Consider the following 16,282-nt stretch of genomic DNA (forward strand, 5'->3'; position numbering starts at 1 on the left):
GTGTGTGTGTGTGTGTGTGTGTGTCTGTGTGTGTCAGGGTCTACAACGTGGAAACAGGAAAACTGAAGAAGTGTCTGAAAGGCTCGTCCAGCGATGAGGGGGCCCTGTTGAAGGTGAGGGGGCGGGGTTAATGATTGCGGGTTAGGGTGTGTCTCGTGGAAACGGCTGAAACGATCTGTCTCAATCGGAGCTGCAGGTTCAGATGGATCCGTCGGGCTCCTTCTTCGCCACCAGCTGCTCGGACAAAAACATCACCATCTTTGACTACGAGTCAGGAGAGTGCGTCGCCACCCTGTTCGGCCATTCAGGTGAGCGAATCCCCGAGCTTCACGCGCGTGTCTTTGAGGAGTTTAAACTGTCAGCTAAACGTGTCTGTGCTGCGCTGTCTCCTCAGAGCTGGTCACCTGTATCAGGTTCAGTCCGGACTGCAGACACCTGATCACGGTGTCAGGAGACAGGTGAGCTCAGCGGTCAGACGACGCGCTGCTCAGACCGATGTGCAGGAAAGCGTTGACCGACTCTTTGCTTTGTGTAGCTGTGTGTTTGTGTGGCGGCTGGACGCTCAGATGACCAGCACCATGAGGAAGAGGCGGGGCGTCAGGCTGACCGCTGCACCTGAAACCCACAAAAAGCCGAACATTAGGTAAGTCGGATGCGATGGGACGCTGCAGAAGGTGCAGCAGATGTTGGGCTTAATTCACGTTCTGCTTCATGGCGTTTTTCAGGAGGGAGACCTTCATCACGGTGCCCTCCTCCCAGCTGCCTCAGATGGAGGAGGAGGAGGAGGAGCGGAGGACTCCCTGCAGGCTGGACCCGTGTCCTGGTGAGGACGAGTTCACTGAGAGCGGTTTGTCCAGTCCGGTGAAGCAAACAGCTGAGCTCTTTGTTGTGTTTACACGGTGATACTTTGTGCAGGCAGCTGTGGTACTGACGCACATCAAAGGTGTATCGCAGACACAGAATAAATAGAGTCTGTGCAAAAACAGCATCAGTACAGCGCTGTGAGGCTCCTCACAGGGCAGCAGTACAAATACGTCTCCTCCCCTCGCCGCCGCATGTCGTGCCCTAATGAGACGGCAGCTGTTACAGCGCCCCTTCAGGGACAAACGGGAGAGGCCAGTGAGGGCCATGCTAAACCACACAGAAGAAACTTACACTGCAAGTCTGCGTCCATGTGCACACACAGGAAGTAGCAGCTGGGCGCCCTCGCCGCACACTCTCCTTTGATGCAGATGAGCTGCAGGTCGGACGTCCTCCTCCTGAAATCAGTGATAAGCTCTTTGGTGTTGGAGGTGTAAAGGACACCACACCTCCACCGTCAGACCTCCTCCCTGCAGTCTCATCGGGTGGTGTCGTTGTACTGACAGGTGTGAGATGAGTACAGTAGAGGGCTTGGCACACAGCCCTGTGGCGAGCTGATATCAAGGCGGGGGGCTGTGGAAAGATGGAGACCCACTCTGACTTTCTGCACACAGACAGAAAGTCTCTGATCCAGCAGCAGGTGGTGAGAGGAAGCATCGTGCAGAGCTGAAGCCAGCAAAGAGCAGCCTAGCACTGCGCCCCTGTTCTTCTTGTTGGGCGAGGTTCGTGTGGAGCGCTGTAACAACGGGGGCGGGACACGATGATGCTCGCCATCGCGCTCCTGCACCGGGTGAGCAGAGCTGCTGCACGCTTTGAGGTGGACAAACTGTTCTGCTACTCTGCAAGCACAGCCTCTGACGTCGTGCTGTTGCTGGCCTTCAAGTGGGTGCAGACCCTCCCACACCTGCTGTGTATGGTTGTCACTGTAGTGGGCCTCAGTCCTCCCCTTATCCTCAGCATCTCTGCTGCCTGTCAGGTCTGAAACTGAAAGCGTAAAACCTGAGACGGTCCAAACATTGGTGCAGATCCCACATCGGTCAGGGGATTCCTGATGACACGTGCGCGGGCTCGCTACTTCCTGCTGTGAGTCATATCCTCTTTTACTCGCTGAAAGCTGCAGGAGCTGAAAGCGCTCCCTCGGGCTCAGACAGGAGTTCACAGCTTCAGACGTTAGACTGAGCCCTGCCAGGCCGGAGGAAGCATCTGTGCTAAACTTCCAGTGTTTCTGTGAATCAGCCAGAACCAGAACGATTCTGTCCTGACTTGTTTGTTTCAGACGCTCCGCTGCTTCAGACCAACGGGAAGCTCCCCCTGTGGTTCAAGAAGCTGGTCAGTCTCCGCCCTCTAACCCTCAGCTCATCAATCTGCTCGCAGATAATGATCAACCACACTATAGACTGTGTGTGTGTGTGTGTGTGTGTGTGTGTGTGTTCGTGTTCGTTCAGCAAGGACAGGGCGGAGCCTCCTCCACCATCCAGTCGGAGAGCGAGCCTCGTCAAGTGCGCAGTCGGTGGGCGGAGCAGATGAACCCTTTGACCTTCTGCTCCAACTTCTCTCCGAGTCCCAACAAGAGCCAGGGGGAGGAGGATGAGGAGGAGGAAGAAGAGGAGGGTTTCCACCCTCAGAGTCTGGAGTATCTGCTGGAGGATGAGGAGGAAGAGGTAAGGACCAGGCTGCCGGATCAATGAATATTAATATTGATTATTTTTTTTGACTGTAAATCGCAACCATTACAATCTGTGATGGTGGTGGGTGTGGCTTCTTCATGTCGAGATGGCCAAAGCTTGAAGTTTGAGTAATTGGTTAATGAGGTTGTGGTGGCTGAAATGTGGGCGGAGTCTGACTGACTGTGATGTTCAGGTGGTGCAGACAGCAGGTGGAGAGCAGAACAACTTCATCCTGTATCCTAGCAACACCACGGTCACCCCTGAAAGGTGAGGGTTACACCTGACGACGACGATGATGATGCTGCTGTTTTCATGAAGTCATGTTTTTGAAACGCTCCGATGTTTGTCTTCAGCGAGTTTGAGGTGGAGGGTGTTCCCGTTCCACAGCAGTCACTGAGCCAGCTGGAGGTCAGAGGTCAAGGGGAGGAGCCTGTGTGGCAGACTCAGCTGAGTCCAGACTCCGCCTGTTCTGAGGGATCAGCAGGAAGTCTGGAGCAGCAGCATGACCCAGGTCAGAGTTTAACCCTTTACAGGAAGCTCAAAACAGAGCCTCACTCCCCCAGGGGTGAGTTTCAAAATAAAAGCCCACAGAACAATATCAGATTAAAATCAATCAATCAATAAATCAATTAATATCAGGTTAAAATAGGAAAAGTTCCCACTTCGATACACTAAATGACTGGAATCCTTAGATGCTAGCTTTTCAAAATAAAAGTCCCTCAGGTTAAAGAATGCTTTAGTGTGGGCTTTACATGATAAAATCCTTCACTTGGTTAGAAATTGTTCAACATGTTTAAGCCTAGTATCCAGGGGTTTTCACAATAAAGGAACTCACTGAAGTAAAGTGCCTCATCAGTTTAGAAGGACGCTTTAAATTGATTAGTTTTGTCATATTTTAAGAATAAAAGCATCCAATCTGTTACAGCAAGTTAACTGGACAATCAAACCTTTCAAAATAAGTGATAAGAGGCGCACCTTCCTCTGTTTCCCATCACGAGTCATCACAAGCTCCGCCCTTTCTGTTTCAGACACAGACTCCCTGAGTCAGGGCAGCTCAGTGGGCAGTTTGGGTTTGGAGGACGACGAGGACAGAAACTCTCTGAAGAACCACTTTGAGACTCTGGCCTCCGGTCTGAGCGAAGGTAAACACCAACATCTTCATCATTGCCATCCTCTGACAGTTACTGAGCTGCTAACATGACCTTTGACCCTCCAGAGAAGTTTGACACAGACCTGAAGACTCTGCAGCCTCCAGATGAAAAGCACTTCCTGAACCCCCGACTCAGCATCTCCACCCGCTTCCTGTCCCGCTTCCAGGACAGAATCAGGTCAGCTTATCCACAGTGAAGCCGTGACCTTTGACCTGCAGGGTCACTGCAGGCTTGCAGGTACCACTCGCCTCCGTCACTTCTGACTCCTACGTGACTTTGTGTCCATCTTGTCTCTGCTGCTGTTTCAGGGCGAGCCGAGCTCCGCCTCCCGTCTCCATCCCGACTAGGATCTCTGAGGAGAGCAACATCAGCACCACATCGGTAAATGCACACAAGCCTGTAATGCAGGGGGCGTGTCCACATGAGGAGTGGCGCCTCCGCTCGGCGCTTCTCTTGGATTTCAAACCGAGGCAAACGCCTGATTCCAAATTTTCCTTTCAGTTACAAAACAAATTCATTTTACAGCATTTTCAGGCGACAAATAATGACCTGGCACAGTCGACAGTTAGTTTACATGCATGTGGGCGTTTCCAGAGCCCCGCCTCCAACTTGATGCTACAAGAATGCAGCATGAGCTGTGGACACGACCTCTGACCTGTCGGGGCGCGCCTGAGAGCGGCCATGGCTGAGGTTTGTAACGTTGAAGAGGAAACTTGTTTTTCAGGTGAACTCAGAGTCGAGCAGCGACGTCTCATCAGCCGGGCTGACTGGGGGAGAGAACGGGGGAGGAGCAGCGGGAGGAGGAGGTGAGTTTCCTGTCAAAGCTTGAGAAGCATCAGCTGTCGCAGCAGCTCGGTCACATTCTGCGTTTCTGGCTCGATGACTCAGAGAAGGCGACGGCACGCGCTCATCGCTTTGCTCCCAAACAGCTGATTGGTCCTTGCAGTCGCCATGTTTCAGGAAGCAGCTTCAACAAACTGACAGCTGTGAGTAATGACAGGGTTCACCATGGCGACGGCCAATTAAGGAGCAGTGGATGAAGACTGGGATCTGAATCATTCATACAGTGGTTTTACTGAACTTAATGAAATTTGGTAAAATAACCTGACAGGGTCTCACTACAGATGTGGACTCCTGACATTTCAGTGGAAAAATGGAAGAAATCAAAGACATACTTTCATCTTATTGTTCTAATTAAACTTAAGATTTGACAAAATCCGTCTTTAAGACCAAATTTTCAGGTTTATTAGTTTCTGTTTGGATAACATGAAGTTACATTTCTTATTGGAACAAAGAGTAGAACAGACAACAGCTGGCACATCTGCATAAAAGCACAGAAAAGTGATGCTGAGCCCCCAGGAGAGACTGCCCTCTGGTGGTAATTTGGTGCAGTGCAGTCATGACCTCAGTTCATCTACAGTCTAATAGAAAGAGGCGTTTTGTTTTTATTTCTAAAAGCAGTGTTGCCACCTTCTCGTATCGCCCAAAGCCGCTCTTAAGGCTCGTGCTGCGGCGTCCTCAGACGAGGTTTAGAGTCTCAGCTCGTCCGACTTGGAGGTTTGTGGTTGAGCAGGATGTGAGTGTACATCAGATAATGTGTGCACGTTTGCCGCCGATATTCTCTGACGCTTCCTCTTTGCTCCACTTTAGTGAGGACGGTCCTGCAGACACACAGGCGGTGCAGAGACGTGAGCGGTGTGAAAGGCAGGCAGAGGTTGATTACAGATTGCAGTTTAGTCTCCAGTCTGAAAATGAAAAGAGCCGGACGTGATGGTTTGAGTTTTGATGCTGCAAAGGTCTTTTTATTTTGTGTTTAATCTAAACTTGTCAAGTTCAGAATAACATTTTTAAAACCACAGGTTTTGTTTCCTAATATGAAAAATGTGAATTAAAAGCAAAGTTAGCTGAAGACCACTGTCACCGCGCCGCGGTCCGATCTGGAGGTGAAGCTGGAAATAATAATGGATGATGTTTAATCAGGTTAGTAATCAAGATTAAAACTGCAAGGATGTGATGGAGAGCTCGGCTGGAGCTGAGCAGCGCCGCGTTCAGTGTTCAGTGCGGTCGCTGCAGCGCCGCGCCGGAGCTCCGTGTTTCTGTCTTCACTCATTTGTTTGATAAAAGTTAACACACTTGTGGTTAAGCAGAGGAAGCACACTCGCACACACGTCACACACTTCCTGTGCTGTAACAGTTAAACAGCTTAAGAGAAGCGACAGAGGCTCCAGGACGTCTCTCTGAGGGACTCCATGTGTTTGTGTGCTCACAGCGAGCTGCCGACAATCAGCCCTCCATAGAAGAGCTTCCTGCAAAATTTCCCATCAGCCCCATCGCCATGGCACACCCCGCAGAAGAAACACGGCGCTGGTCGTCCTGTGCAGAAAGACGTTAGGAGGTGTGTCTGTACGCCGCTGCGGGCACCCGGGTGTTTGTGTGGCGTCTTCCTATTTATTTATTTTTTGTGCAGCAAATCATGGTTGTGGTGGTGGGAATGTTTAGGGGTCAAAGGTCACAGACGGTGTGTTCACATGAGGTTGTATCTGAAGCCTGGCTGTAACTGTCCTTATCAGTAATCTTCACAGAATCGGGTGACTGTGAAACGATCTTCTCTGAACGGCGCTCAGGGACACCACTTCCTGCTCTGATCGCAGCTCGCTTACATTCTGCTCTCTTCTAACCAATCAGACGTGACCTCCAGGACCATCACGGCCCAAAACAGCTGCAGCGAGGAGGCGGCGGACCAGCCGTCGGCTTTTCAGCTCAGATACCTGGGAACCACAGCCAGCTCCAGGGCCAAACTGAGCCGGGACTCTCCGGGTTCCACCTCCTCGCCCTCCTCCACGCCCACGCTGGAGGAGAACAAAGAGAACCTCCCCTCTCCAGCAGAGTGCCAGCCTCCAGCCTCCACCCTGCTCTCTGCTAGACAGGACAGCAAACCTGACAACCACCAGGACCAGACCAGCAGGTACCCCCCGGTCCCCCCCACACCAGCTGGGCTTTCCTGTCTTTACTGAACATTTTCCATCAGTCCTGGTTTAAGGTGACTCATTTCTCACACATGTAAAGCAGAGGCGAGGACTCGCAGGAGACGAGCTCTAAAGTCGCTTCATTTCACAGTTATTACCACATGAATAAAGACTTCTAGAAGTCTTAGAACACTCAGCTAGTCCTTTGTTGTTGTTGTACAATGAAACACGTGTCAGATGTGTTCAGACGTAGGACAAAGGCACACATGGCCTGAGTGATGAGGGTCACGCAGACCATGGCTCAGGTGGGTGTGAGGGGAAGCAGCTGTTAGTGAGGCTGCTGGTGTGGGACTGACCTGAGGCACTGATCAGAGGGCGGCGGGTGAGATGCTCTCACTGAACGTCGGTGAGAGCATCCGTTTTGTTTTTTATTGGTTTCTTTATGATAAAAATGGGAATTATCAACCTCGACAAACCCTCTGTCAGCCTGCAGGTGTGGACCACGCCCACTCAGGTGATTTCACAGCTCATAGTTGACAGGTGTAATATCAGCAGCACAGAGGAGACTCTAATCCAGACCCCTGTGGCAACACCCACCACCTGTGAGGTCATCACCTGCCCTGCCTCCACGAAGGAAGAAGCTCGAAGACCAGCTGATCCAGGTAACACACACACACACACACACACACACACACACACACACACACACACACACACACACAGGTGATGGCAGCTACATCGTAGCCACAGCTGCGACGCACTGACAGAGGTTACTTTCCTGGTATGAATGCGTCCTTTGACCGTCAGTCTTTTCTCCAGAAGCCGTTCGACTCGTCCATGTGGGCAGCTGCAAATTTCAGTCGCGCTTGCGAGTGTTAATGCCAGAGCGGGGGCTTGTTTCTGGGTCAGCACCCTCTCGGTCCATGATGGATGTTTTGCATCATCGTGAACATCCTAACCAGTTTCATCCCATCTAAGGGTGACCGTTTCGATGTTCTTCCAGATCTTGGCATTGAAACATCAGAATAACTTGCAGCTGTTCAGAAATGGCTCCTAAAGACCTTCCTAACTTGTGTAAATCTGCAGTTGTCCTTCTTAGACCTTCACAATGTTCCCTGGACTTTCTCACTGTTCTGAGTATTGGTCAGTCCCAGAAGTGCCGTCACACAAATCCTTTGTAAGCTGCACCAGTTGTAGTCTGAGCTTTGTCCAGTTAAAATACTTGGGCACCATTCGTTGGTCTGACCGTATGTAAATGCTTTGGAAGCTGTATACTGTACAGTCATTTCAGCCTCGCGTTTATGCTCCTGGCTGGAAACTTCTGACACAAATATATTTTCTTCCTGTTATTGTTACATTTACAGTCATGTTTTCTTTCTTTTTTTACCCTTTTATCTTTTCTCCTCATATCTTTATGTAACTCATATCTGACCTGTACACCTGCTGCTCTGATCGCTTCGTCTTTTTCTGGTCTCATTTAAAGATGTTTCTTTATCAGCTGATTTGCTGCTCTTTGCCCCGCCCACCTCGTCCTCCTCCCCTCTGGTGGAAAGGCTCCGCCCCGCTCTCACAGGTAAAGGTAATTTTCTGTAAAGTTGTGATGATGATGATGCTGCTTGGATCGCTGTGTAGCGCCACAGAGGCCATAGCTGCCGTGATGTCACCTGCTGATTTCGAGATGCCGCCCTTTCCCCATGACGGGGGGCTGATCTTACTGTGAAACCAAAAGCTCATTGACTAATACTTTGTGATTGACAGACCGTTAGCCAATGAGCATGCCCCGGATAATCCTGACAAAACGCACGACTACGATTCTGAAATTAGTTACTGAACCACAAAGTCGTCAATGGTTTTTTCCCAGAACTGTCCGTTGCATCGCCCTCTGCTGGCTGTTAGAAAGAATACAGCGTATTGTAACGACGCCATGCTTGTGCTTCAGGCTGTAAGAACAGATGTTTGTGTGCAGGTTCGGGAGGAGACGAAGAGTCGGTGAGCGTGCAGTGTCTGCAGATCGCCGCCGAGCTAAGGGCGACGGCGAGACGAGCTGTCCATCTTTACCAGAAGGTTTCTTCTTCACACATTGTTATTAGGATATCAACACTGATGTGAATCGTCACTTTTCTTTGAATCATCATATTTCTTTTTCTTCTTTTCTCGTTTTTCTGAATCGCTGAACGATAATCAAATTTAAAGCGTCACGCAGGCGTTTGTGTTTGTTCGTTAGTGTCCGCCTCACGTTTTCTTTGTTGTTTGTGTTGCAGCTCGGCGCAACGCTCGCTGGCTCGCAGCGACGTCTCCAGGTGTCGTCAGCGATGCTGGAGGCGTTTGACGTAGTTCGCTCTGACATGCAGGAGGTGCTGCGGGAGTCGGGTGGCAGCGTCCCCTGCGGTCAGCTGGAGGACCGCAGGACGGCGTCTCTGCTGGAGACGTACTCTGAGCGGCTGCTGCAGATGGTGGAGGAGAAAATGAAGCGTGTGTGAGCCGATGGTGGATTTGAAATCAGTATTAAACTGTGTGCACCTTGTGTCTGTGTGTGTCTGAGTGTGAATCACTGTCTGTAAATACTTCATGTTTCTTAATAAACGCTGTTTTTACTTTAACTGTGGCCACTGTTTCAATCCGACGGGAATACGAAACTTTATTCATACAGAACCTTTTACAAACAGGTCAGAAATGAACATGAAGGCAAAGGGATGTGAAGATTGATGACATCACATCAAAAAACCATGAGAGCGAGGCGGCCGGTGGGGGGGCGATGCAGCCAGAAGACCGCAGTGAAAACCTTAGAATCATTCAGAGTAGGCAGGAAGTGGGCGCTGCCTACCAGAGCGCTCCTGGTGCTGAGGCCAGAGCTCATCAGTTCTCTGGATTCAGCATGGTTGATGTGAGCCCGGGCCACTGCAGCAGGCTCCTCCTAATACCTGAACTTCCGTTCTGCACGTGCAGCCCCAGGCTGCCCTGAGACCAGGTGGGACTGAGTCACAGAGCAGCAGCTGGCTGCAGTGACGTAAAACTTTAAAAGCCTTAGAAAAGGGTGCTGACGTCATATCGAGCGGGACTACAAACACACCGGTAGGGCATGTTTGTAGTTGCTTAAGAGCAGAGCGGGCGGTGATTGGCCGAGAGCCACAGAGACGGGCACGCGCCTCCGCCCCGCCCCCAGCTGTGTGAGAAAAGCCCCAAAAGTTAACGACGACAACAAAACAAACCACAGAAGAAGAGGCGTAAACAACAGCAGGAGTGAGCAACATGGCGGCGGTGAGAGGAGCCGGGGTTTCAGAGCGGGGCTGCCTGGAACTTCAGGCCGCTCTGTGAGCCTCTGCCCGCGGCATGAAGCTCTCCGGGCTGCCGGCATCATGGCCGTTGTGACAGCCAACGCCCGCGGAGTGTCCCCGCGGGGGAGCCGGCCTCCGGCACCGGGAGCCGGCGGGAGATCCGAGGAGTCCTGGAAGGGACACATCATCCGAGAGCTGAAGCACCGAGACCTGAGCCAGCACGCCATGTTCCAGGACCTGATCCGCTTCTGTACGACGACCAAGTACAACTTTTATCCCCTTTAAATCCATCACAGGCGGCCTGAGAGCAGCAGTCACCGGGCCGAACATTTAAAAACCCATTAATTTAGTGTTCAGAGTTACAGTGAGGTTTTACAGGCTGACGCTGAGAAATTACTGCACGAAGAAAGACACTGATCATTTTTGAGTGAGGTTTGGTTCAGAGAAATCAGGGCTTTGTATTGGGGAACCAAGAGGTTTTCATCAAAGGGCAGCAAAAGTGAATATGTTTAAACCAGAACTAACGTCCTCGCATTTGCTCTCGTTACTAATCAGCCTGTCTAACCCTGTACTCAGGAAATGTCACAGAAGGAGCTGCTTTACTTAGGGACAAAAAAGATGGGTTTTTTAAATAGGGCAGCTCTACACCAAACTCTATGTAGGGAGACGGGATTCCATCTCATCCAGGTAACTTCAGGGCTAACTCTACTCATCGCCATGGTAACATATACTGCGAGCTTGCTCCAGAGCAGCTTCATGCGACTGCTTGTCCCCACTGCCAGCGATGGGATACGTGAATGCAGACAACAGGGAGGGAAAGGTGAGCTTAGCCCCAAACCTCAGACTGCAGTCGGCTCGAAAGAACATTTCATACGTTCAATAATCAGCATTTTTAACACTTTCTTGAAACCAGGCTGAGATTCAGGCTTGTTGATCACGACAACTACACTGTGGTTCAGTTGGACTCTCAGTTACGATGTTTTATATATTTATATTTTTCAGTTATAGCAGCTCTGAAACCAAAAATGGAATTTGTGACGGGCAGAAGTTTGATGAGAGTCGTCCAACCTGTCCCACCAGTCAGACATCTAGTATAATCCTGTTCACCCTCCTGTAAAATCAGATTGTTTTTGAATGGAGTCTGGTTCATTTTATGTTTTTATTGTGGTGAGTAGATCATTAACCCCTCTGCTCAGTGTTTCGAACCTCGCCGACATCCACCCTCCTTTCATACTTTGCTGACATTCAGGGACAGGAAGTTGTCGGAACTATTAAACCACACGTCGCCTCACTTCCTCTGCGCAGTGAGTCATGTGTGACAGATAACCAGCCTGCTGCTGGTTTATCATCAGGCCGCACACGCAGAATGAAAAAATGTTAAACATGACAGATTTTGAATGGAGTTTGGCTTCAGTCAATGAAAGCTGGGAAACATAATAAAATGAAGTCATAGTAGAGTAAAAATATCTCAGTGAAAACACGTTGTCCTGGTTTTTTTGGTCCTAGCTGTCAGTCAGGTGCTCATCAGGTACAAACCTGGAGCACCTGGTTCCTGCCCCGCCTCCTCTGACCCCCCTTTCTGTCTGCAGACACTCAGCTGCTGGAGAAAACCAGTCTGACCAAAGGACTGCTGAGCAGCGCCGCCAGGTAACTCACTGTGTTTGTACATGTTCAGACATCTTTGTGAGCACAGAACATTGGCATGCTACTACACTACAGTAGTCACTGGTCCCACAAGGTTTAAGACATTTTTGAGAGTCGCATTGTGGTTGTAGTGTCAGGATCACAGGTCATGGTCAGGCATTCATTTTGAATGTTAGGGTAAGTGGCTGGGATGAGATGAGTGAGGTGTCCTCACTAAGACATGAAAACGAGCGTGTGTGCTGAGGCTGTGTTTGTTCTGTGTGTGCAGGCGTCCCCCCGCGGGCGGCGCCCCGCTCTCGTCCCTGCAGCAGCAGAGCATCCAGCTGAAGAAGACCACGGGAGAGGTCAGAGCAAACCTGCCCCCCTTTCAGAGTGATCACATGATCAATTACGGCCAGGGTTAGGGTGACTCAGCCCGCAAAGTCAGCAGTGCTTGCAAAGGTCAGAGGTCATCTGGTGGCCTTCAGGTAGAACGCAGGTTTTTGGGTATTAACGCGTCGTTTTTCCAACCTGGAAACTGCAGTTCCTCTGACGTCCAGCAGAGGCAGCAGTGAGGTAGTCCCCATAGACGTGTTCACAGCCTCAACTCCAACTGGTTGGTCTCTGTAGCCAACTGCCTCCTTCATAGCACCTGTACAAGGAGGACTGTAAGAGCCTAAGAAATGTTTATGTTTTGTGTATTTGTCATGTGACACAGGTGTTTAGATTTTCCTGCACCTCAGGTGATTGCATGGGGGTGTGTTTGCATGTTATTTACCTGATGCCAGTGTCGCAACAGCGTCGTTGGGTGAGTCTGAGCACATCAGTTGGTACATGCACTATTTGTTTTGATTGAAAGCACAAAGTTTGTTGTTTTCTTTTAAAATAAATAAAATACAAGTGGGGCTCAGTTTGGATTATTGGAGACGCGTCACAGCACAAAAATATACGTTTTGGAGTCACGGAGCTTTCAGATGGTCGGACGCTGTTCTCAGATGAGTTATTTATTTCTGTAACTCGCCTGTTATGGAATAAAGGGGCGTGGCCTATTTGACTGGCAAGTGGATGGTGACGCAGGTGTCTGTAGCTGGAGCTCTGGACCATGTTTGTGCTGCTGTGAGGTTACTGTACTAACAGGCCGTCTGAGAAGGCGGGGCCACAGTTTCGCTGAATAAAATCAAGGATTCTGATTGGATGTCGCTGTGCAGGTTTCACAGCAGGAACCTTTATTAACAGATCCACCGATCGGGGGTTTCAGTTCTCGTCAGTTCGATGCAGATTTATGTCCTGCTCATGAGCAGCAGCAGGTGTTGTTGTTGTGATGAACAGCTGTTCACCTGTTTCCGTGGTCACGCTCAGAGCTCTTTCAGCTCGTTCCTGGCGGCTTGGCTCCTGTTTTTCTTTGAGGCCGTGTGATAAAACACAGCAGACTGTAACCGAGCAACAGCAGCCACTTCTTCCTCTTGTGATAAAGCCGACGAGCAGATGTGATCGGTGTGATAAAAGTGAGAGGAACAGGCAGCCCGAGGGCGGGCAGACCACTTCACCCTGAGCTGCTCCACAAGCTTCGGCCTGCAGGCTGACGATCCACAACAAACGCTCTGAGACCAGGAAGAGACACGTTCACGAGGGGAGGGTCTGGCTGCGGTCCGGCAGCATGGCTGTCGGGGCAGGCAACTTCTTTTAAGCCGTCGTGCACTCATCCCGGTGGACCTGTTTAGACTCTACTTTTGAAAACCAAGTAGCTTGCTGTGTTTGCCTGTGGGTTTTACGGACTAGATTCACCTCTTAAAACCTTTTGAACGGACCCAATCTGCCATTTAAAGAAGAAGATGACGCGGGAAAAAGCAGAAGCTTCAGCTAAGCCAGCGGTAGCTTCCAAGAGCTCTGCACCTGCTGACCACGAAAATGCAGTGGAGACTTCAACACCGTCAGTAAAAAGAGAAACTCCACCTACGCCCACCAAAGCACCCACACCACCTAGCAAGGGTACTGTGTCTCAAAGTGTGGAAAGCAACTACTCCATAATAGAAGCCATTAACAAGCTAACAAACAAGATCGATGACTTCGGCGTGCAGCTAAGTAACAACATGATAACGGTGGCTAACATCGCCAAGCTGGCTGCAATGAACGCAGCCGATATAAAAGTCGGTAAGGCTAAACTGTCTGGTTTGGAACTTGAAAATCCAGGCTGGAAAGAAAAAAATGACGAAGATACCCGCAAAGAAGTTATCGACATCTTGGCTAAGATCGCGCCACGTTGGGCTTCCTCACTGGGCAACGCTGTGGACGCCGTCCATTGTCTAGGGAAAAAAGAAGCGGGTAGACCTCGACAAATAATAGTTCAGTTCACCATGAGGCGCTACCGAGACGCTTTCTGGAAACTAAGGATTCCCAGGTGTGCAAGGAGCAGGCGTCTACTGCAAGCAAGATTTCTGCAAACGAGACCGGAGACAGGACGGGAGGCAAGAGCTGCAGTTTGGCCCAAAATGGGCCCAAAATGGGCCAAACACTCAGGCTGGATTCATAAAAGGCCGCTCAATCCATAATAATATCCACCTTGTTTTGGACTTGAGTGACTACAACTACCTAATTGAAAACCAAGGTTTTGTTCTATTTTTAGATTTTTACAAAGCCTTCGACATGATAGAGCATGAATTTATGTTCCAAGCCCTTGATTTGTTCGGTTTTGGAGGTAACTTCATTAATGTAATCAAATTACTGTACAGAGATACTAACAGTTCAGTGTGTCTTCCACGTGGCACCTCACAAAGATTTAGGATCTGCAAAGGAATAAAACAAGGATGTCCAATCTCACATTGCTGTTTATGGCAGCAACAGAAATGCTTTCCATACTGATTAAAAATGCTGAGTTTGGTAGGACATCTATCCTGGGTACAGAGCTCTCTATCAGCCGGTTAGCCGATGATACAACGAAATAACCTGAATGAAATCCCCAAAATTCTGCAGATTATTGAAACTTTCTCAAAAGCTTCAGGATTAAATCTGAGTTTAAACAAATGTGAGATCTGACCCTTAAATGATTGTACTATTTCTAACACTTTTAATATTCCTGTTAAATCCACTGTCAAATATTTGGGTGTGTATATAACCAAGAATAAGACTGATTTAGATAACCTTAATATTTGGGAGAAAATCCAACTCGTTTAAATAACTGGGCTCAGAGAGACTTATCGATTCTGGGTAGAATTCTTCTCACCAAAATGGAAAGTATCTCCAGGCCAGTACATCCTGCATGTGCGGTAGGAGTGCCTAAATCTATTAACCAGCTACACTTTGATATTATATATGGAAACGTAAAACCCAGGCAAGGTAATTTAGTCAAACGCGTCGAAGATGGAGGTTTGCGAGCTATTGAATATGACCGCTTAAATGGCTCCCTGAAAATAAATGGGTTTAGGTCATTTTTAAGAAGTCAGACTAGCCGTTGGTTTCACATTCCAAGCAAAATATTCTCAGATCTATGTGGAATTAATCTTTACTTAGATGTGATTTTGACATAAACTCCCCATACAGCTGTCTTCCTCTCACCAGCACGTTGTATTATACTGGAAATGAATATACAAACATAACTACAGCCCACACAACACTCCGCTGTGCGACTGTCGCTACATAAACGCTGGAAACTAAAATGCTACGGTAAGGGCATCTGGGCAGTGATGATAGAGGTAAAATTCTATTAGAAGCTTTCACCACCAATTATAATCTGCAAATAAATAACAAAGAATTTCAAATAATTACTATCCCTCAAAACATTCTATGGACAGCATATAGTCTTTGTCAAAACCCTGACTGTGACCTCCCTGAACTCTTGGTAAATGGCCTGTATTTATATAGCGCTTTACAGCATAACATTACAGCTAACAGTCTAAAAAAATCAGGGAATTATTTACTAATGTTTTTATCCAAATTCCATCCCACATCTGTTCTCCGGTGATGAAAAGAAAGATCAGAAAAAATGGCCTAAAACTTCCGATTCCTCCCAAAGCTCAGGAGGTCCGCTACAAAATCCTCTCTGGTATTTACTCTTCCAAAGAATCTCTCAGACGTCGCTTTGCTATTGATAATAATTCTTGCTCTTTCTGTGAGGGGATATTGAATCAACAGAACATTATTTTATGGCTGTATATTCTGTAAAGCCTGTGGAACGATGTGCACTACTGGCTCTTCCCACAGATTCCAAACTTACTTGAATTTTCTAAAAATGATTTTATCTTTGGTTCTCTAAGAAAAGAAGCTTGAACATGTTCTAAATGTAATAATTATTATGGGCAAATTCTTCATTCACAAATGTTGTTTTCTGAAAACAAAGAACTCGTCCTCTCAAAAACACAAGCTCTGGATCTGAATCATATGATTATTGAAATAGATCTGAAAACCCCTGAGGTATCAGGTATGTCTTTTAATTATCCTTTTTTTTGCTTTGATTCTGTTTGGGGTTTGTTTTTATTTTATTTATTTATTTGTTGTTGTTTGTACTTCCTGTTCATTATCTATCTTATATATGTTGGAATTCAGCCATTATATGCATAATTGCTGTACATTATATTTCTGTGTGATTAATAAAATAAAATAAAAATGTTCACGAGGGGCGAACCGGAAACGTCACCTGTCAGAGTCAGGTTGGGAGTTCGCTTTGTAATCGGAAGGTTGCCGGTTCGAGCCCCGGCTCGGACAGTCTCGGTCGTTGTGTCCTTGGGCAAGACACTTCACCCGTT

At 48.6% G+C, this 16,282-nt stretch overlaps 2 protein-coding genes across 4 annotated transcripts in view; both read left to right on the top strand.

The window, feature by feature from the left end:
* wdr62 (WD repeat domain 62) overlaps window positions 1-9,245 on the top strand; it is a 20,916-nt gene extending 11,671 nt beyond the window's left edge. Inside the window, exons 16-34 of one of the 2 annotated variants that reach the window (XM_005737507.1) lie at window positions 38-113; window positions 197-308; window positions 395-458; window positions 536-643; window positions 726-823; window positions 2,138-2,190; window positions 2,307-2,522; window positions 2,722-2,795; window positions 2,882-3,039; window positions 3,557-3,670; window positions 3,745-3,856; window positions 3,988-4,060; window positions 4,404-4,485; window positions 5,949-6,074; window positions 6,365-6,644; window positions 7,132-7,307; window positions 8,129-8,218; window positions 8,612-8,709; window positions 8,907-9,245. In XM_005737507.1, the coding sequence (XP_005737564.1) occupies window positions 38-113; window positions 197-308; window positions 395-458; window positions 536-643; window positions 726-823; window positions 2,138-2,190; window positions 2,307-2,522; window positions 2,722-2,795; window positions 2,882-3,039; window positions 3,557-3,670; window positions 3,745-3,856; window positions 3,988-4,060; window positions 4,404-4,485; window positions 5,949-6,074; window positions 6,365-6,644; window positions 7,132-7,307; window positions 8,129-8,218; window positions 8,612-8,709; window positions 8,907-9,125 (2,329 nt within the window). In that variant the 3' untranslated portion in view covers window positions 9,126-9,245. The remainder of the gene's footprint in view (window positions 1-37; window positions 114-196; window positions 309-394; window positions 459-535; window positions 644-725; window positions 824-2,137; window positions 2,191-2,306; window positions 2,523-2,721; window positions 2,796-2,881; window positions 3,040-3,556; window positions 3,671-3,744; window positions 3,857-3,987; window positions 4,061-4,403; window positions 4,486-5,948; window positions 6,075-6,364; window positions 6,645-7,131; window positions 7,308-8,128; window positions 8,219-8,611; window positions 8,710-8,906) is intronic. The other variant, XM_013911971.1, reaches the window with a different exon arrangement.
* A 431-nt stretch (window positions 9,246-9,676) lies between these two features.
* Window positions 9,677-16,282, top strand: part of atg16l2 (ATG16 autophagy related 16-like 2 (S. cerevisiae)) — an 18,610-nt gene continuing 12,004 nt past the window's right edge. For both annotated transcript variants that reach the window (XM_005737508.1, XM_005737509.1), the window contains exons 1-3: window positions 9,677-10,170; window positions 11,510-11,567; window positions 11,833-11,908. In XM_005737508.1, coding sequence (XP_005737565.1) covers window positions 10,002-10,170; window positions 11,510-11,567; window positions 11,833-11,908 — 303 coding nt within the window. In that variant the 5' untranslated portion in view covers window positions 9,677-10,001. The remainder of the gene's footprint in view (window positions 10,171-11,509; window positions 11,568-11,832; window positions 11,909-16,282) is intronic.

Source organism: Pundamilia nyererei, unplaced genomic scaffold (genome assembly GCF_000239375.1).
Source record: "Pundamilia nyererei isolate P.nyererei 1_Seehausen unplaced genomic scaffold, PunNye1.0 scaffold00076, whole genome shotgun sequence".
Taxonomy (NCBI): Eukaryota; Metazoa; Chordata; class Actinopteri; order Cichliformes; family Cichlidae; genus Pundamilia; species Pundamilia nyererei.